A 21,321-nucleotide genomic window follows, 5' to 3' on the forward strand; every position below is an offset into this window, starting at 1 on the left:
GTCCCCGCTACTTGGGAGGCTGAGGCAAGACAATCGCTTGAGCCCAACAGTTAAGAGGTTGCTGCGAGCTATGATGCTATTGCGCTCTACAGAGGGTGACAGTTTGAGACTCTATCGCAAAAAAAAAAAAAAAAGAGCTTAGAGTTTGTTCTCACTTCTTTGGTGGGAAAAATACAGAATCACTCATAGCTTCCCTTAATTTTACCTACAGAATCTGCAATGGAATAAAGGATTACAGGTTACCAATTTGCTATGTCCAACACTGCACATTAACCCTTTCCTTCTCTTCTTCCAAGTGGTATTCATCCTGTTTCTCTTAGAAGTCTTCTCAACTTCTATCAATGTTGACCGAATACTTTCTTTTAAATTACTTTGAGAATTGGTTTGTAGTAATTTTGGAAATAGACACGTAAGGCTAAATATATTAATATAACAAACTGTATGTAGGTACGTATTACGATCTTGATTGTACTAATAAGCCAGCAAAAGGTAAATGGTTATATTTTCTAAATGTATCCTTGGATCTGCCAATTAATTGAAAGAGCAAGCCTCGTTCATTTCATATACATCCCTAATCCCCCTACTCCCACAAAAATACACAGAACCTCCATAGTCGACCACCTCCTTACATTGACTACCTCCTTAAGTTGACCTTATTTTCATAGACCGAATGCACCATTCACTGGTAAGTAGCATTACAGCAGGCCTAGTTTCTTATGTTGACCACCTCTCCATACTGACCAGCTCGTTACAGTCCCTTGAGTGGTCAACTTAGTAGAGGTTCTACTATATATACATATTGTATGTGTAACTAGAAAAGCTGAAAAATTGCACTTTTTCCTCCCGCTGCTTACTACCAATGATTTAAGATTTTTCCTGTTTTACCACTTGAAGGAAACTGTGAAACTTGGTAGAGGATTCCAGCTTTGAACTGGGACTCAAGTGAAATGTCCCCCACTTTCTTCCCAGCCTGCGCGTCTACTAGGGAAGAAACGACTACTGAGAAGACTTCCGCCAGCTGGGTCTCCTTTCCCACGAGCCCTTCCCCAACGCCGGCCCCACCCAAGAGAATTCAAACGCCGCCAGGACCCGGAGCTCCGCCCCGGCCTCCTCTTTTCCCGCCCAGACACGGCGCCGTCCGGAAGGGGGCGTGGCTCGCAGGAAGTTCTGCTGTTACAGAAAGGGGGGTATTTCCGGCTCCGGTGTCATGGCGGGTTCTTACTCTGAAGAGGTGTCGGCGGCCCTTGGCGGAAAGAGGCAGCAGTTCGGTAGCCGGTTCTTGAATGACCCGGGGCGCGTCTTCCACCACAATGCCTGGTAATCGACCTGCCTGCTGTTCGCCCCTTGTCCCGCTGCACTGGAGCTCCGAGAAGTCTCTAACCGCTGGTCACGAGTCCCGCCGCCCTATCCTAGGCGCTCTCTCCCGGGGAGTGGGGGGACTCAGCGCTCCCCGGCTAGCCACTCACTCTCTCCGCGGGCAGGAGGTGAGGCCCCTAAGCTGCCCGTTTCATTTTCCCAGGGACAATGTGGAGTGGTCGGAAGAGCAGGCCGCGGCTGCAGAGAAGAAAGTCCAGGAGAACAGTACCCAGCGGGTGTGCCAGGAGAAACAAGGTGCGCGCAGGTGGGCCGTCAGTGGTATTAGCAGCCACCCTACTGCTGAACGCGCCCGCCCGAGAGGTCCGAGAATTGTGACCGCCAACATCATTTGTTACTGGCCCGTTGCATAACTCAGGAGTAGATTGGGGGACGGGATGAGCAAGGAGGGAAAAAGGTGGCCCAGGAGCAAAATCTTGTGAAGGCAAGATTCGTGGTAATTTTAATTTGGGAAAAGGTAGCTGTTTTTAATTCTGTTGATGAGACTTGTATGGATATGGCTGCCCTGTCTCAACTGTGTGGTCACATGATTATCTTAGAAGCTGTACTTCCTACATGATTTGCATTTTGTTTGAGGAGATGTTGCCTTTGAAACTAGATTCAAGCAATCCCATTCTATATACTGTTGGGGGTGGCTAAATAACTCTTAAAGACTGGTAATTATTAATGTCTTTTACTTGTGTGGTGGATATGAGGGGTCAGGGCTTTTGCCAAGGAAAGGTGGATGAAGCTAAGTGGAAATAAATCTGACCAAAGAAAAAGAGGTGATTGATTTCACTGCAAAATATCCCTAGACAATAAAACCTGGACTGATCGGTCCAGACAGTTTGAAGATTGGACTAGGAATTTGAGGGGAGTTATCACTGAAAGAGTTTTGTGCAACAATGGGAACATTCCAGTTATAAAATATTACCCAGCATAGTTTGACAGAGACTAGATCAAAACAAATTAAAGAGTTGAAAGGGATTTTGAAAATCATGTAGTCCAATATCCTCTTTTTGCAGTTAAAGAAATTTGGACCCCAGGACATTAAGTGCTTTTCCCAGAGGTAAGCAGTCAGTTAGTAGTAGCAGTAGTGGAACTAAAGTCCAGTTTCTTAGATTTTTATTCTTTCTTCTACGCTGCAGACATTTTTCACTTGGCACCATTTTCTATTTTCCTTTTAGCCTTGTTTCCATTTTTAATATTTATATGTCAGTTAGTAGTATTGAGTTTCCAAGAGGAACAAGAGAAGAAACAAGGCCATTCAGCTTGTAAAAAGTAAAATTTAGGCTCGGCGCCTGTGGCTCAGGCAGCTAAGGTGCCAGCCACATACACCTGGCGGGTTTGAATCCAGCCCGGGCCCACCAAACAACAATGACGGCTGCAACCAAAAAATAGCCAGGCGCCTGTAGTCCCAGCTACTTGGGAGGCTGAGGCAGGAGAATCGCTTGCCCAGGAGTTAGAGGTTGCTATGAGCTGTGATGCCACAGCACTCTACCCAGGGTGACAGCTTGAGGCTCTGTCTCAAAAAAAAAAAGTAACATTTAGAGAGGAAAATAACTCTCCATAAATAGAGTTGTTCTGCATGGCCCTGAGAAATGGTAGGATGTTTTGACTAGAAGCTTTTAGAAAGATTTTGCTTAATGTTAGAATTTGTCTTGTGTTAAAGGACATCTAGAGATGTGGGGGAAAAACTGATAGGTACTAAGGTCTCTGACCGACAGTTCCAGCAGAAGTTGGACACCTTGGGAATGATAAAAGGGGGACTTTGATTATAATGATAAGTGGTAGGACTCAGTGAAGTCTAGGCCATCAGCATAGAGACTGTGATTCTACTACTTGATATTTGATAGTTGAGAATTGTCCTTAAAAAATGGTTTTTTTTTTTAAGTAAAAGTCATTTAAATGTTTTTCTTAACTATTCACAGTTGATTATGAAATCAATGCTCACAAATACTGGAATGAGTTCTACAAAGTTCACGAAAATGGGTTTTTCAAAGATAGACATTGGCTTTTTACTGAATTTCCTGAGCTGGCACCTAGTCATTCAAAGGGTTTGCTCTTAGAGAACAAGAAGAGTGAAACACTTGAACCTAGAAGCAGGGAAGATGGACCTGGTTTAATAATAGAAGGACCGCACAAGTGTTCTTTGAACAGCCTTGAACATACAACACAGATGCCTCCTGTGGAGGAGAACCTAACTCAGAAACTCAGTCACATGGAAATTTGTGCTGATGAGTTTCCTGGATCCTTAGCCACCTACCGAATACTTGAGGTAAGCTTTCATTGTCCTACTAGTGGAGTAAGTAAAGCTGTTGTATTGTGCACAGGGAGTAGCATAAAGAGGCTGACGAAAAAGTGACTTGAATAGCTGCTGAGAAAAGCTGACTAGACTTGACCTTTATGTTGGCCTGGATTTGCCTCCATTTTTAAACTAATGAGATACCCTGATTGCAGGCTAGATATATGGTGGATGATCACTTGGGAATACCCTATCACTTCTAAAAGTTATAGCATCATGTTGTACTTGCTATGTGCCACTGTCTCATACAGGTGCAAAAGCTCAAGGTGATGGTGCTGTCCCTTCTGGAAAAAAAGTCTTAGGTCATAAGACAACATGTTACTTCTCTTCTGATACAGTTATAGAACATAGAGAGTAGTTGGGATGCTACCTGAATCTCAGGCCTGGGACAGTTTTTATTCTGAGTTGGATGGTGTTTGGAGAGTCTAGACCTGGAAAAATGTCTAGGTTGGTACCATAACATAAATTCACAAGTAAAGATTGCACACTTCACTGGAAGCTAATTCTGGAGCTGGTTAGCCTTAGGACACATGATCTTGGACAAGTCCCTTACCTTCTCTGAGCAATGGGACTGTTTTTGTACATAATAGGTTTCAGATGATATATATAAAATGGCTAAGAACAATCAATGTCTGGCAAATGATTAAGTCTTTAGTAAATGATTGCTTTTTTTATTACCACACACAGCACTATACAGGGTGTCCATAAAGTTTGTGTGCAATTTACTATGTTGACCTATTTTAAATTGCACATGAACTTTATGTCCACCCCGTATATAGGACAGATTTACCTTTATGAATCTCCTTTTTATAAATTTCACCATAGTCTATTAGACACATTTTCCCAATAATGATATAGTAGAGTTCTGTGAGAAAATATTCCATTTATAGGACAGCTAAAACTCAAAACGTGAAATAACCTCATACCCTTCTATGAAATTCTATGTTCTTGTCTTTTATGGGTTCCCAAAGTCAAGACTAGGGAATCTCATGGTTACTATTTAGCTCTGTTCACCATGCCTTCTCTAATATAAATAGGTAGGATTATTTATCTAGCTTCAGAGAAATTCTTCGGGAAGTTCTATGATTAATCATTCCTTTCTGCCTGCAGGTTGGTTGTGGTGTGGGAAATACAGTCTTTCCAATTTTACAAACTAACAAGTAAGTATGTTATAAAGATTAACTAGATGACAGCAAAGAGGAAAAAAGTGGAGATTTGTTTTTTCAAAACTTGCTGCATCAAACTTTTTTTTTTTTTTTTTTTTTGACACAGTCTCACTTTGTCTCCCTTGGTAGAGTGCCATGACATCATAGCTCATAGCACCCTCCAACTCTTGGGCTCGAGTGATTCTCTTGTCTCAGCTTCCCAAGTAACTGGGACTACAGGTACCTACCACAGTTCATGGCTATTTTTAGAAATGAAGTCTCACTGTGGCTCAGACTGGTCTCGAACCTGTGAGCTCAGGCATTCCACCTGCCTTGGCCTCCCAAAGTGCTAGGATTATAGGCATGAGCCATCTCACCTAGCCTACATCAAACTTTTAACAGTGGTCATTGGGAAGCATGGATTAAAGAAATGTAGATTTCTGCACTATTCATTTATGGGCTGTTTTTTTAGTTTTTTGTTTGTTTGTTTTGAGGCAGTCTCACTTTGTCACCGTTGGTAGAGTGCCATGGCATTATAGCTCATAGCAATCTCTAACTCACTGTCCTTAGAGCACATGCCATCAGGAATGTCTTCCCTCTGCCAGAAGAGAAGAGGCACCTGAGTGAGGGTATTAAAGGGCCGCAGCACTAGAAGGTTGAGAACCACTGCTCTAACACTTAGGCTCAAGCGATTCTCTTGCCTCAGCCTCCCAAGTAGCTGGGACTACAGGTGACCACCATGACACCCAGATATTTTTAGAAATGGGGTCTAGCGTTAGCTCACGCTGGTCTTGAACCTGTGAGTTCAGGCAGTCTACCTGCTTCAGCCTTCCAAGTGCTGGGAGTATAGGCGTGAGCCACTGCACCTGGCCTGGGCTGTTTTAATTTAATCTGATGCATAAGTTATTTTTGTCATTAGGGAAATTAGATGTAAAACCTCCCTTCCTCAAAGGTGCTTAAAATACGTGTTCAAGTTCTTCATTCTCATGATTACTCGGAGGAACAGTCAGTGGCTATGCTGTTGTTAACCCCTATGGTAGAGCTGAGAAAACTGACATACATGAAGATGAGACCCTGCACTGTTTCTGCATACTTAACACAGAATACTTCTGATACCAGATGTGGGGGGCCGGAGATTGCCCATACCAACCAATTCTCCAACACAAGCTTGAGTGTACAGTTCATATAGTATCTACTATTTGGAATTAGTATAGCATCAGATCCCACAAGTTAAGGGGTTTGTCCCATAAGTCTTTATTAATTCAGATGCCACTGGCAAATCAGGTCTCTACTTCTGACCTAGGGACCCCCTTCTCAAATTCATTAATTTTCTAGAATGACTCACAGAACTCAGGGAAATACTTTACTTATATCTACCTGTTTATTATAAAGGATACAGGTTAACAGCCAGATGCAAAGGTACATAGATAGGGTCCAGCAGGGTCCTACGATCAGGAACTTCTGTCCTTAAGGAGTTGGGACATGTTGCCTTCCAGCACATGGATGTTTTCCTGGACCCAGAAGCTCAGCAAGAGTTTTTATACAGCTTAATCTTTATCTCCCCACATCCTACGTGGAGATTGTTGAGTGAGGCTGGGCGCCCGTAGCTCAGTGGTTAGGACTCTGGCCACATGTTCCAGGGCTAATGGGTTCAAACCCGGCCCAGGCCTGCTAAAAAAAAAATAAATAACCAGGCATCCTAGAGGGCATCTGTAGTCTCAGCTACTTGGTGGTCTGAGGCAAGAGAATAGCTTGAGCCCAAGTGTTTGAGGTTGCTATGAGCTATGACTTCACTATAGAGAGTGATAAAGTGAGACTTGTCTCAATTAAAAAAAAAAATTGTTGAGTGACTCTGAAACTTTCAACCCTTTAAATCCTTACCCTTTGTGGTATAGGCCCCATCCTGAGGCTATTTAGGGACCCCACTCTTTTTTGTTGTTGTTGTTTTTGAGACAGAGCCTCAAGCTGTCGCCCTGGGTAGAGTGCCATGGCTTCACAGCTCACAGCAACCTCCAACTCTTGGGCTCAAGCGATTCTCCTGCCTCCGCCTCCCAAGTAGCTGGGACTACAGGCGCCTGCCACAACACCCAGCTATTTTTGGTTGTAGCCATCATTGTTGTTTGGCGGGCCCGGGCTGGATTCGAACCCGCCAGCTCAGGTGTATGTGGCTGGCTGGCGCCTTAGCCGCTTGAGCCACAAGCGCCGAGCAGGGACCCCACTCTTAAGTCACCTCATGAATACAAATTCTGTGTGACCCAGAAGGGGTTCATTATGAATAAAGACACTTCTGCCACCCAAGGACTTTCCTGGGGTTTTTGGAGCTCCGTGCCTAGAACCACAGACAAAGACCAAATATATTTATTATGTCAATCCTGTTTTCAAACTACTCATGAAAATGACACTCTAGTTTCATATTTTCCATTGAAACTCATTATGTCTCAAAGGTTGTATGTAAAAAATATCCTAGCCAAGGCGGGTGGATTGCTTGAGCTCAGGAGTTGGAGACCAGCCTAAGCAAGAGCAAGACCTTGGCTCTAAAAGCAGCCAGGCAGTGTGGGGGGCACCTGTAGTCCCAGCTGCTCAGGAGGCTAAGTCATGAGAATCACTTAAGCCCAAGAGTTCGAGGTTGCCGTGAGCTGAGACAACACGGACACAGGACTCTACCCAGGGCAACGGACTCTACCCAGGGCAACAGACTCTGTCTCAGAAAACATAAAGAAAAAAAATTCTACTTTAGCCTGCATTACTTAATAGGATCATTAACCTCATTACAAATTATGTATTTTATTAGAAATTTATAGAAAAATGGCATGTCATAGTAGCTAACAGTGAAGAAAAGAGATTGTTCTGCCCTTGATGTCAGCAACCCACCTTAGACGGGATTGACTTCCCTTCAGGAGTTATGGCCATCAATTATCAGTGTCATCAATGAATGTAAAAATGAATTGAGATAGCATCTTCTCCACAGAGTGGTTGTACCATTTAAATAAGGTGACTATACTCAGTGTCTTGCTGGAATACATTTGTTTGTGTAATTCACTGGTTTAGAATTAACGTAGTTTTGTTTTGTTTTGTTTTGTTTTTGAGACAGAGTCTCACTATGTCACCCTTGGTAGAGTGCTGTGGCGTCACAGCTCACAGCAACCTCAAACATCTGGGCTTAAGCGATTCTCTTGCCTCAGCCTCCCAAGTAGCTGGGACTACAGGCACCCGCCACAACGCCCAGCTATTTTTAGAGATGAGCTCTCGCACACATGAGCTCAAGCAGTCTGTCCGCCTCAGCCTCCCAGAGTGCTAGGATTATAGGTGTGAGCCACTGTAGTGGGCTAATCACTATTAATATGGTTTTTTCTGCTTGCGTGTTTTAATAGTGTGAATAACCTGTGCCTAGTCTCTCTTTTTTTTTTTTTTTTGCAGTTTTTGGCTGGGGCTGGGTTTGAGCCCACCACTCCAGTATATGGGGCTGGTGCCCTACTTCTTTGGGCCACAGGCACTGTCCTAAATTTTGACCTTTTTAAAGGGCAGAGCTGAGTCTGTTAGAACTTAGCTCAGAACTTAGTTCATGGGTACTTGGCAAGTATAGCTGCCTGGCTGATTACAGAACAAGCCACATACAGCCCTTACTCACTAGCACAGAACTTTCTGCAGTGATATTTTTACATCTTTGTTATCCCTTGAAGTAATCACAAGAAACATGTGATATGTATCTAATCCTGAGAAACTGAGTATTTAATATAAGTAGCCTATGCCCGTGTAGCTAGCTAGTGTCTGCCATGTAGCAGTGCTGCTTCCCAGGTTATTAGTCTTGCTTGTACCTCTCAGTGTCTGCACTGAAGGTCAGCAGTTAACACTGGTTTGCAACTGGTGTGCCGTGAGAGGATCTTAGGTTTGCTTTGGAAAATTTTAAAGACCATTTATTAAATTATTTTTGAAAGAAGTTCAAAGCACAGTACGTATATTACTGTTTTTACTTTTTTCTTTTTTTGACCAACATAATTTAAGTGTGCTGCAAAAGTTTAACTACCGGTTCAAGTGTGCTGTGAGAATAAAAAGGCTGAAAAATACTGGTTTAGAGAGAAGTAGGTACACCCTAAAAATCCAAGGGACTGACTCAAAGAATGAGCCCAACAGTGCAAAACAGCTCTGAGGTATGGTTTCTAAAACATAAGCACAGAGCCTTCCCTCTTTTTTATTTTCTCCTGTCTCAACAATAAGAACTATGGCGTCATAGGTAGTGTTATATTTTCATGTTTTTAGAATATCTATAAATATGCAGTGTATTTTCATAATTAAAAGCAATTTTGGTAGTTATTAAAATAAATTTAACATGTTTTGTGTTGCTGCCTTGTGCCAGACATTGAGGATAAGAAAGATAAGCACTGGGGCTCAACGCACGTAGCGCAGGGGTTACAGCGCCAGCCATATACACCAAGGCTGGTGGGTTCAAACCCAGCCCGGGCCAGCTAAACAACGACAACTGCCACAAAAAATAGCCAGGCATTCTGGTGGGCACCTGTAGTTCCAGCTACTTGGGAGCCTGAGGCAAGAGAATCACCTAAGCCCAAGAGCTGGAGGTTGCTGGGAGCTGACGCCACAGCACTCTACTGAGGGTGACAAAATAAAACTCTGTCTCAAAAAAAAAAAAAAAATACCAGTACATAGTGGAACCTCAGTAGTGTGTGGTGAACCAATAGTGAAAGATGTAATATCTGTCCTAGCAGTCACCATGTGGTAGGAGCAGGCAGACAGGCACAGCTGTGTTCCTGGAGTGGAGAAGGTGCCAAGCCAGCTCAGAGATAGTGTGCAGAAGTTCTCCTGGTGGCATCCGGCAAGGCTTTGTTTGAAGGAAAAGTAGGATTTTTATAAGTAGAAAAGGACAAGCACATTGGTTAGAAATTCACTGTTTTATAAACTTAATATTAGCCATAACCACAGCCAAAAAAGGATATAAATCAAAAAGGAGTTTATCCAAAATGAAATATGTTGTGACTAATAAATGTGATTTCTTGAATGAATGCTATTTTTTGCCATTTGCTATTTTAACTGCTACACAAGAAAGAGAGTAGACATAGTCCAGTTTATAATCTAATTATTCTGTTTTCTGTGCCTATTTCAGTGACCCAGGACTCTTTGTTTACTGTTGTGATTTTTCTTCCACAGCTGTAGACCTAGTTCAGGTAAGTGCAATGGCTCCTATCAGTAATTTTCATTGGTTAAAGGGAAAGGGGGTCTCCTAAAAATAAAGGTCTCTGCCTATATTCTCATTGTTGTATTGGGGTCTGCAAATAAAAGAATTGCTGATGCAAGCATACTTCATTTTTTTGTACTTGACACTTGTTGCATTTTTCTTTTTTTTTGTAGAGACAGAGTCTCACTGTACCACCCTCGGTAGAGTGCCGTGGCGTCACACGGCTCACAGCAACCTCTAACTCTTGGGCTTACGCGATTCTCTTGCCTCAGCCTCCCAAGCAGCTGGGACTACAGGCGCCCGCCACAATGCCCAGCTATTTTTTGGTTGCAGTTTGGCCGGGGCTGGGTTTGAACCCGCCACCCTCAGCATATGGGGCCGGCGCCCCACTCACTGAGCCACAGGCGCCACCCAACACACTTGTTGCATTTTTTACAAATTAAAGATTTGTGGCAACACCATGTTGGGTGTTGTGTTTTTTTTGTTTGTTTTTTTTTTGTTTGTTTGTTTCTTTGAGACAGTCTCAAGCTGTCACCTTGGGTAGAGTGCCATGGCATCATCATAGTTCACAGCAACCTCCAACTCTTGGGCTCAAGCCATCGTCTTGCCTCGGTTTTTCTATTTTTAGTAGAGACGGGGTCTGTCTCTTGCTCAGGCTGGGCTCAAACTTCTGAGCTCAAGCTATCCACCCGCCTTGGCCTCCCAGAGTGCTGGGATTACAGGTGTGAGCCACTGTGCCCAGCCAGTTTTTTTGTTGTTTTTTTTTTTTAAACACAGTCTTGGTCTCTTGCCAAGGCTAGAGTGTAGTGGTACCATCATAGCTCACTGCAACCTCAGACTCCTGGGCTCAAGAGATCCTCTTACCTCAGACTCCTGAATAGCTGGGACTACAGGTGCATGCCACAATGCCTGGCCAATTTTTATATTTTTGGCAGAGATGGGGTCTCCCTCTTGCTCAGGCTGGTGTCAAACTCCTGAGCTCAAGCAGTCCCGCCTCAGCCTCCAGAGTGCTAAGATTACAGGCAAGAGCCTGACCTGGATAGAACATTAAACCAGCTACAGTGTTCCCTTAAGCCAAAGCCGAATCCTAAACTAGGACCCTAACTCTCTTCACTTCAGAGAGAGAGGTGAGGAAGTTGCAGCAGAAAAGTTTGAAGCTAGTGGCTGGGCACAGTGGCAGGCACCTGTAATCCTAGCACTCTAGGAGGCCAAGGCGGGTGGATCCCTTGAACTCATGAGTTCGAGACCAGCCAGAGCAAGAGCAAGACCCTGTCTCTACTAAAAAAATAGAAAAACTGAGGCAAGAGGATTGCTTGAGCCTAAGAGTTGGAGGTTGCTGTGAGCAATGATGTTGCCATGGCACTCTACCCAGGGCAACAGCTTGAGACTCTGTCTCAAAAAAAAAAAAAAAAAAAAAAAAAGAGGGGCTGGGCATGGCGATTCATGCCTTTAAATCCTAGCACTTGGGAGGCTGAGGTGAGTGGATTGCCTGAGCCAGAGTGAGACCTTGTCTCTAAAAGTAGCCGGGTGTTGGGGTGGGCACCTGTAGTCTCCGCAACTAGGGAGGCTGAGGCAAGAGGATCACTTGAGCCTAAAAGTTTGAGCTTGCTGTGAGCTGTGACACCCCAACACTCTACTGAGGGCAACAAAGTGAGACTCTGTCTCAAAAAAAAAAAAAAAAAAGAAAGAAAGAAAGAAAAAATGTAAAGAGAGCCTGGAGAAAAGCTTATCTTGCTTTAGCTTTAAATGTAACTGCTGCTACTGTCCACGGAAGGATATATTCCTAATCATTATGGCACATGTCTGCTATCATCAGTTATCTTAGTTAGATCTGGGTAACGTACTTCAGCTTCTCCAGCATTTGCTATTTCATCTCATACTTTATGTTATAGAAAATGCTTTCCTGGGCAGCACCTGTGGCTCAGTGAGTGGGGCACCGGCCCCATATACCGAGGGTGGCAGGTTCAAACCTGGCCAAACTGCAACAACAAAAAAAAAAATAGCCGGGCGTCATGGCAGGCACCTGTGGTCCCAGCGACTCGGGAGGCTGAAGCAAGAGAATTGCCTAAGTCCAGGAGTTGGAGGCTGCTGTGAGCTGTGACGCCATGGCACTCTACTGAGGGCAACAAAGTGAAACTGTCTCTAAAAAAAGAAAATGCTTCTTTCCTTAAACTTCACAAACCAACCTCTGCTAGCTTCAAACTTACAGAGCACAGCTCACAGCAACCTCAAACTCTTGAGCATAAATAGGCACTGTCACAACACCCGGTTATTTTTTAGAGACAGGGTCTTGCTCTTGCTCAGGCTTGTTTCAAACTCCTGAGCTCAAGCAATTCATCTGCCTTAGCCTGGCACAGTGTTGCCATGGCACTCTACCTCTAGGCTTGAGCCTCCTCGCCTAGCCTCTGTTAACATTTTTTTTTTTTTTTAATTTTTTTGTAGAGACAGAGTCTCACTGTACTGCCCTTGGGTAGAGTGCTGTGGCCTCACACAGCTCACAGCAACCTCCAACTCCTGGGCTTACGCAATTTTCTTGCCTCAGCCTCCCGAGTAGCTGGGACTACAGGCGCTCTGTTAACATTTTTAACCCAGTTGTCTCTTTACCTATCTGTAGACAAATTCAGAATATGATCCTTCTCGGTGTTTTGCGTTTGTTCACGATCTGTGTGATGAAGAGAAGAGTTACCCAGTGCCCACGGACAGCCTTGATATCATCATTCTCATATTTGTTCTTTCAGCAATTGTTCCAGACAAGTAAGTTTTAGGTCCCTTGACCAGTTGGAATGACAAAAACAAAGATTTGGATATGGTCCTTGGTATTAGAGTTGGACTCAAAATAAAAAAGGGTTTATTAATGTTTTAATAGAAAGATGACATACCATCCACTGTGTGAGCATCCCAATCATTTTCCTAAATCTTAAAGTCCAACCTCTGTTTCCACCTCTAAATGTCTGCTTGCTAACTATAGTAGGTTTTGTTTTGTTTTTGAGACAGAGCCTCAAGCTGTCGCCCTGGGTAGAGTGCTGTGGCATCACAGCTCACAGAAACCTCCAACTCCTGGGCTCAAGCAAGTCTCCTGCCTCTGCCTCCCAAGTAGCTGGGACTACAGGTGCCAAGCCTGTAGTAGTTTTATTATGGTTTAATAGTCACGAAGAATGGGGAAGAAGCCTTTGAGTGAAGATAGGCCAGGGAGTTGGCAGGTACATGTATAGCAACGGGTGCAAACCGAACACCCAAAATCATGGGATTAGGATAGCTTCGTAGAGACTTCAGAAAGCTACTCAGTCTCTGAACATCAGAGATGTTAGAGTACCATGAAAAGATGGTAAAGTAAATTAGTGTGAAAGGTCAAGGAAAGCTGGTGTCAGAAAGCCGGAAGATCAAATGACTAAAGACTATAAAGCCCAGGGAGTGAGATCCTGGTGTGTCCTGGGAGTCCATGGGCCCAGAACTGCCTCCACCGGGCAAGATCTTTGAGTGACTTTCCTTCTCTAGCCCACCTTTCCTCTAGGATAGCATTGACATCATCTGACCTGACGAAGATGTTAAGAGTGTGAATTAAAATCGTATGAAGGACAGCCCAAAGGGCCTGGCATGGTACTAAACTTTCATAACAGCAGTTCAAATGATGCAAATTTTTTAAAAAATTACTGTGGGTTAAAACAAAACATTAAAAACTTGTTGTTCAGGCCCGGTGCTATGGCTCATGCCTGTAATTCTAGCACTCGGAGGCCGAGGCAGGTGGATTGGCCTGAGCTTACAGGTTTGAGACCAGCCTGAGCAAGAGTGAGACCTTGCCTCTAAAAATAGTTGGGTATGTGGCAGGCACCTGTAGTCCCAGCTACTCAGGAGGCTGAGGCAAATGAATCACTTGAGCCCAAGAGTTTGAGGTTGCTGTGAGCTGTGTGTGTCTCAGCACACACACACTAGGGAGGATGACAAAGTGAGTCTCCATCTCAAAAAAAAAAAAACAAAAAAAAATGTTATTCAAAATGTAAATAGACTTTGAAATGTTTTTTCTAAGTTTGTAGCATTTATACTTCTGAAATGATGAACATTTATCCCTGCACCAAGAATTTGGAGAACCCTTCATATGGAAGTGCAGATGTGAATGTATGCCCCTCTTTCTGTAGTACTTATTGTATTACCATGTAAATTGTAAGTTCTTTTTGGAGATAGAATCTCAATCTGTTGCCTTGGGTTGAGTGCCATGGCAACATCATGGCTCACAGCAACCTCCAACTCTTGGGCTCAAGCCATCCTCTTGCCTCAGTTTTTTCTATTTTTAGTAGAGGCAGGGTCTCACTCTGGCTCAGGCTGGTCTCAAACTCATGAGCTCAGCAATACACCCACCTTGGCCTCCCAGAATGCTAGGATTATAGGCATGAGCCACCGCGCCTGGCAAATTGTTAAGTTCTTGAGGACAAGTCTTCATGAAGTTTCTGCAAGGAAAGAGCTCAGGTCATGTGTGGCAGGCAGATGTGTCATCTAGTGGTTCTCTCACAGTGATTGGGAATCTGCTCAGAGAGCCACCACAGCACAGGGCAGGAAAGGCTCTCCCAGGAGAAAGTGAGCCAGCTAGAAGGTGTGGAACTTTTCCCCACCCTGAAGCCCTACAGCAGAAGCAGGTTGTCCAGATCTAACTCGAGCAAGGGCAGAGGAGCTGAGATTCTAGGGTTGTTTGTCAATTAGGAAAGAAGTCAGCTGGCTTTGGTGGTATGCTACAGAAAAAGGGAACCCTGTTCTTAAGAAGACCTGATTGTCATTCCTGCTGCCCCACAGGATGCAGAAGGTTATCAACACGCTGAGCAGGCTTCTGAAGCCTGGAGGGATGATGCTTCTGCGAGATTATGGCCGCTATGACATGGCTCAGCTTCGGTTTAAAAAAGGTATTTTGATATAATAAAACTATGGTTTTGCCATCAGAATAGTGACTCTCAAATTTGAGCTCCATTTATAAAGCTATTTAAAATAGGCCAAAAGTTGTATATTTTTGAAGAAAACGTAAGAGGCTATATAGTCTAGATACAGAGGTCTTTTTAACCAAGATAGCTACTTATGGAAGAGCTATTTTTAGAAAGACATTTGAAAGACATAAATAGTTTTAAATGTGGTATGACAAAAGATGCCATTAAAAGCTCAAAAGACATGACAGATTGAGAAGGAATATTTTCAGTGCATTTTAACAGACTTAATATCTATGTTCTTCAAAGGGCTGTCATGAAATTGATAAGAAAAAGATCAGTGACCCACCCAAAAAACAGGCAAGGAATATTTAGAGTCTTTTCACAGAAGAGCATATCTAACCAGTAAACTAAACTACAAGGAAATGAAAATAATGAGATAATGTTTCTTATTGCTGGCCAATTCAGAGAAAAGGGTACACCTTCATTACTGGTAGAAATGTGAATTTTTACAGCCCTTTATAAAGCACCCATACTGTATTCAATCCAGTAGTTTTTGGAAAGTGTTCAAGAACAAGCACATAATATATGTATATAAGCAAAATCTTGGGAACAAAATGCCTCAGAATAAGGATGTTGTACTTGTCACCTGAGGTAGACCCCATATGGCTGGGCTTGGAGGGATTTCTATTCTGTATTACTGAGAAATTAGTCGCAGATGAGTATTTTCAGCTTGATCCTGTGTACTGAGAAATTAGTCACAGATGAGTATTTTCAGCTTGATCCTGTGTACAGTGGTCTCTGGGGGGAAAAGATACACAAATGTGTGATGATATTGGTACTCAGAGATGTGGAAGGATTACATGCCAGGTTGTTAAGGTAAACTTAGGAGGTTAAACAGCAGAGGAGAAGGTGTGTGATTTTGAAAACCAGCTCTCAGCTAAAAAATGAAAAAAAGGGCTTGGCACCTGTAGCACAGTGGTTATAGCACCAGCCACATACACCAAAGGTGGTGAGTTCAAACCCATCTCGGGCCAGCTAAACAACAATGACAACTGCAACCAAAAATAGCCAGGCATTGTGGCGGACGCCTGTAGTCTCAGCTACTTGGGAGGCTGATGCAAGAGAATCGCTTGAGCCCAAGAGCTGTGACACTGCGGCACTCTACTGAGGGTGACATAGTGAGACTATCTCAAATAATAATAATAAAAATAAAACGAAGGGAAGGAGTATCCACAAAACAAACCAGCCGTGAGTTGTCATATTTATAGCTGTGTGTGTAGACACATGGAGAGACATGCAAAAGGACGGTGACCACAGTGGAAACTGATTTTTACCATATCATTCCACAGGTCAGTGTCTGTCTGGAAATTTCTATGTGAGAGGTGATGGTACCAGAGTTTACTTCTTCACACAAGGTATGAAACACTCATCTGGACCTGCTCATTGGTCCCCAGACAGCCCCAGCTTGTGTGTACTGTTAGTCTCTGCTTTGCTCTTCCTATCACTTTGTCCAAAATGGGAAACGTGGCTATTTTACAAGACTCAGCTCTAGGCCAGCCTGTTTCACACTCTCTGCTGGGCTGTGTCTAGGTGCACCTGCTCCAGGGCAAGTCATTTCCCCAGGTTTCAGGTATAAGCTGGAACTGCTGTCCTCTGCCCCTCGCCCTGTGTGCCAGCTTCACCTCCAGTAGCGCCTTATGAATGCTTCACTCCTTTGAGCCTTTGGTTAAAATGAAACCTCTTCCCTTAAAAAATTGCTTTGACACACATATATGTAGATATTTGTATATACTTTTAAAGTGTTTACAGAACACTGAAGGCCAAATACAAGCCAAAAGTTTTAAAACAATAACTGACATATCTTTTGCCTTCTTAAAAATGATTCCCCTAGGGCCTGGCTTGGTGGCTCACCTATAATCCTAGCACTCTGGGAGGCCCAGGCAGGTGGATTGCCTGAGCATACCAGTTCGGGACCAGCCTGAGCAAGAGCAAGACCCCATCTCTAAAAAAGTAGCCGGGCATTGTGGTGGGCACCTGTAGTCCCAGCTACTCGGGAGGCTGATTCAAGAGAATTGTTTTAGCCCAAGAATTGGAGGTTGCTATGAGCCGTGATGGCACAGTACCCTACCAGGGGCAACAAAGTAAGACTCTGTCTCTAAATAAATAAAATAAAAATGCTTCTCCTCAGCTGACTCCTGGAAAAGACTTGTCTCTGGGCTCCAGTCTGCCCTTCTCAAAGGGGTTCGGTTTCCCCGACCAAACATGAGCCTGTTACCAAGCCCACTGCATATATAGCTGAACAGCTCTGTTCATGCCACTTAAAATACATAAAGACAGCCTTAAAATACATAAGGGCCCTGGTTAACCTGGAATGTCATAGACAAAAATGCCTTCTGGGGGGGATATCTTTTTTCCAAACTAGATGAACTGGACACACTTTTCACTACTGCTGGACTGGAAAAGGTTCAGAACCTGGTGGACCGCCGATTGCAAGTGAACAGAGGGAAACAACTGACAATGTACCGAGTGTGGATTCAGTGCAAATACCGCAAGCCTCTTCTGTCCAGCACCACCTGAGAGATACTGCTACTGACACAACATGGGCTCATTATGTTGAGGGAGTCTGTTGTTTGATTTTTGAGACAGTTTCACTCTTGTCTAGGCTGGCGGGCTATGATGCACTGATAGCCCACTATAACCAAATTCTTGGGTTCAAGTGATCCGTTTCCCTCAGCCCTCCAAGTAGCTGGGACTTAGAGGCATGTGACCATAGCTGGCTAATTTATTTTTTAAATCTTTTATGAAAACAAGTTCTAACTATGTTGCCCAGGCTGGTCTTAAACTCCTGACCTCAAGCCATCCTCCCACCTTGGCCTCCCAAAGTGCTAGATTACAGGCATGAGCCTCCATACCCAGACTAGAGGCTGGGTGAAGTGGCTCACACCTGTAATTCTAGCACTCTGGGAGGCAGAGGCAGGTGGATTGTTGAGCTCAGGAGTTCAAGACCAGCCTGAGCAAAAAGCAAGACCCCATTTCTACTAAAAATAGAAAAACTGAGGAAAGAGGATCACTTGAGCCCAAGATTTGAGGTTGCTGTGAGCTATGACACCACGGCACTCTACCCAGGGTGACAGCTTGAGACTGTCTCAAAAAAAAAAGAAAGAAAAGAATTATCTGTATTATCTACAGTGTGCCCCATGGCAGTACAGACTTGTAGTACCAACTACTTCATAGGCCAAGTACCAGCTACTCCCATGAGCCCAGGAGTTCAAGTTCAGTTTGAACAATATAGTGAACCTGTATCTCTTAAAAATACAGTAATATAAATAAAGAGAAAAGGATATCTGTAAAGTGTCTTGTTGATATTGGACAGTTCAGAAAGTCAGAGTCAAACCTTGAACCTAAGAATATTGCTTTTTATCAGAATTTTAACAATTCTGCTTTGTATTTGTGAAGCCCTTTTAATGTATACTTTCCCAAGTTCCTTTTGAGATCTCAGTCTGTCTTGCCATTTTGTAACTAATAACTGAAATGTTATTCATGGGAATTAGGAATTTCAAAAATACCATTTGGAAATAGTATCTAAAGAAAAAATTTTCCATAAAAAGAACTAAAAATAAGAATTTATTGTCATGCAAAAAAGTTGTAGATGATGTGTTGTTATTTGTAAGTTGTATTAAGCTGTTTGGGAGTTTAAATTACGTGGGTTGGGCAGTTATCATTGATAAATGTAAAAATAAGTAAAGGGGCTGGGCGGGGTGACTCACGCCTGTAATCCTAGCACTCTAGGAGGCCGAGGCCAGTGGATTGCCTGAGCTTACAGGTTTGAGACCAGCCTGAGCCAGAACAAGACCTTGTCTCTAAAAATAGCTAGGCGTTGTGGTGGGCACCTGTAGTCCCAGCTACTTGGGAGGCTGAGGCAAGAGTTTAAGGTTGCTGTGAGCTGTGATTCTAAGGCACTCTAACAAGGACACAGTGAGACTCAGTCTCAACCACCACAACAAAAAAAATAAAATAAAGAATAGATATCTTACTTTAAATGAGCCACCAAACACATCCTTTGGCATCTGTAAAGCATTTCAAAGCAATAACTATGTTTATTCTACCTTTCTGGCTTGGGCTTTGGGGTTGGAAAGAGAAGATGAGGCTTCTCTTGCTACTGTGCCCTTTATTCCCTGCCATCTGCTAAGCTCTCTGGCTTTTTGTCTGTCAGGCCAACTTGAACTCTATAAGGGACTTTGTGTAACGTTTCAGCCACAGAATCACTAATGGTGGGCAGAGGACAATTCCACACGTATGACCTCAGTGCCACTCAAAAAATCCATACTGTCTGGACTGTCAGTCTGACTCCAAATGGTGTCTTTTGATATACTCAGTGCAAGAATGTACTGTGCTGGGCTGAAAGGTAGCTCCAGGTGTGAAGCTGCTCAGGAAGTTGTGTGGTTTAGATGGCAACTCTTAATAGAGAAGTGTTTCTGAAACTGACTTGGCTCCCCAAGTAGTGCTAAATTGGCTGAGAAGATAAATTCGATGTTCTTTGAAAAATGAGGAACACTTTAATTTGAGACAGGTGCACTGAAGCTATCAGGGTGAAGCCATGTTCCTGAAAGCCACGCCCAGAGTCAGCCTTGACCGTGATCACCTGGAGAACATGGGTTTTACACCTTGAAAGGGATTCCTCTCCTGTTTTTCATGGTTCTTCTGGAGCCTGACCTCTTTTAATGCTGTAACATCTATGCTTTGCCGTAGTTCTACTATCTCCCTTCATGTAAGATCACACTCTCTTGGGCTCTGGTTGAAATTAGGGCCTTGGAGAACTTAGTAGGAAAAGAAAAATCTAAGGTACTGAGACAGGCCAGGCACGGTGGCTCATGTCCATGATCCCAGCACTCTGGGAGGCTGAGGCGGGTATTGAGTTTAGGAGTTCGAGACCACCTGAGTAAGAGTGAGACATCCCACACACACACTAAAATAGAAAAACTAGCCAGGCATAGTGGCGCATACTTGTAGTCCCAGCTACTCAGGAGGCTGAGGCAAGAGAATGACTCAAGCCCAGGCAGGAGTTTGATGTTGCTCTGAGCTATGATGTCACAGCACTCTACCTAGGGTGACAGAGTAAGACTCAGTCTCAACAAAAAAATGAAAACTAGGCTGGGTGCAGTGGTTCATGCCTCTAAACCTAGCTCTCTGGGAGACTGAGGTGGGTGGATCACCCAGATTGTCTGGAGACCAGCCTGAACAAAAGCAAGACTGTCTAATAAAGACAGAAAAACTAGCTGGGGGTTGTGGTGAGTCCCAGCTGCTTGGGAGGCTGAGGCAAGAGGATGGCTTGAGTTTGAGGTTGCTGTGAGCTCCAATGATGCCTTAGCATTCTAGCCAGGGTGACAGAGTGAGACTCTGCCTCCAGAAAAAAAAATATGTATATATATACTAAGACATCCTACTTTCGTGTAATCGATTCCTATCTTTGCTTAAAGACATTAGTAGGAGTCGGGAGTTCTTTCGTGGCTTAAAAGATGAGCTCAGGACAAACAGTTTCTTTCACTCTGTTACAAAGGCCTGTTCTCTGGTTTGTGGCTGCAGCTGCTATTTTCAGAGCCCGGCTGCACTGATGCATTGCAGATTTTTATATGCTGCTTCATTTGGTCTACAGGTTACGATTTGGAAACCCTGGTCGAGAGGTGGAGGAAGTACTGACAGTAAATTTTCCCAGGTAAAAACGCTGAAATGGTGCCTCATGGCTGCCTCATTTTATTTCAGTCCATTTCTGGGATCAAAATTAGATATCGCCCCCTTGGCTAAAGTTGGTGGAACACATTGCGTGACCAAATTTCAGGACAAATAGCCACAGTCTGATTGGTTCCCTGCGCCACCGCGGGATCCTGAGACACAGTAGCTTTGACCAAAGAATCCAGCTTGGCATCTTCACCCTGAGGTGACCCCCAAACTGCATACACTTACTCGCTCTCCACCTTCCTTTCCGAGTTTGGATTTCACCATTAAAATGTAAAATGTCTCTAGAAGGAGCCATACGTCCAACATTTATCAGCAATAGCTGGTTAGAGAAACACTTCCAAGGAGGTAAGCAGAATAAGGAGAGCCCTGAGGGATCACCTCTCCACAAGCCCCCACACCATCTTCAGCCTTGCTTCCCAGTGCCCTTCAATATTTATTGGGCAATTAAGGCTCAATGGAGCTCACTAAATTATGAGTTTCTTGGGAGGACTTTGCATTCTAAACATTTAGCAAGTAGCAAAGCACATGGTCCATGGTCAATACACAGTAAACAAGGACTGACTGACTTCTTCCCGGCCAGGCCAGCTCCTTCCCCACAAAGACACCCCTGAAACAGAGTTCGTATTTTGCTTGTTTTTCTTTTTTGAGATAGAGTCTCACTCTGTGGCCCTGGCTAGAGTGCTGTGT

General features: G+C 43.8%; 1 protein-coding gene across 2 annotated transcripts; it reads left to right on the forward strand.

The window, feature by feature from the left end:
* The first annotated feature begins 1,193 nt into the window (after window positions 1-1,193).
* METTL2A (methyltransferase 2A, methylcytidine) lies at window positions 1,194-18,949 on the forward strand. 2 transcript variants are annotated; one of them, XM_053569794.1, is made up of 9 exons: window positions 1,194-1,317; window positions 1,520-1,611; window positions 3,285-3,631; window positions 4,769-4,818; window positions 9,920-9,980; window positions 12,606-12,745; window positions 14,774-14,880; window positions 16,248-16,313; window positions 17,321-18,945. In XM_053569794.1, exons 1-9 carry the CDS (start codon window positions 1,208-1,210, stop codon window positions 17,473-17,475), a joined length of 1,128 nt encoding a protein of 375 aa, XP_053425769.1. In that variant the 5' UTR covers window positions 1,194-1,207; the 3' UTR covers window positions 17,476-18,945. The 2 variants fall into 2 exon arrangements, with proteins under 2 accessions (XP_053425769.1, XP_053425768.1); XM_053569793.1 differs by having other exon boundaries at window positions 1,201-1,317; window positions 1,520-1,677; window positions 17,321-18,949.
* The last annotated feature ends 2,372 nt before the right edge of the window (window positions 18,950-21,321 follow it).

The sequence above is a fragment of the Nycticebus coucang genome, chromosome 18, assembly GCF_027406575.1.
Source record: "Nycticebus coucang isolate mNycCou1 chromosome 18, mNycCou1.pri, whole genome shotgun sequence".
In the NCBI taxonomy this organism is placed as follows: Eukaryota; Metazoa; Chordata; class Mammalia; order Primates; family Lorisidae; genus Nycticebus; species Nycticebus coucang.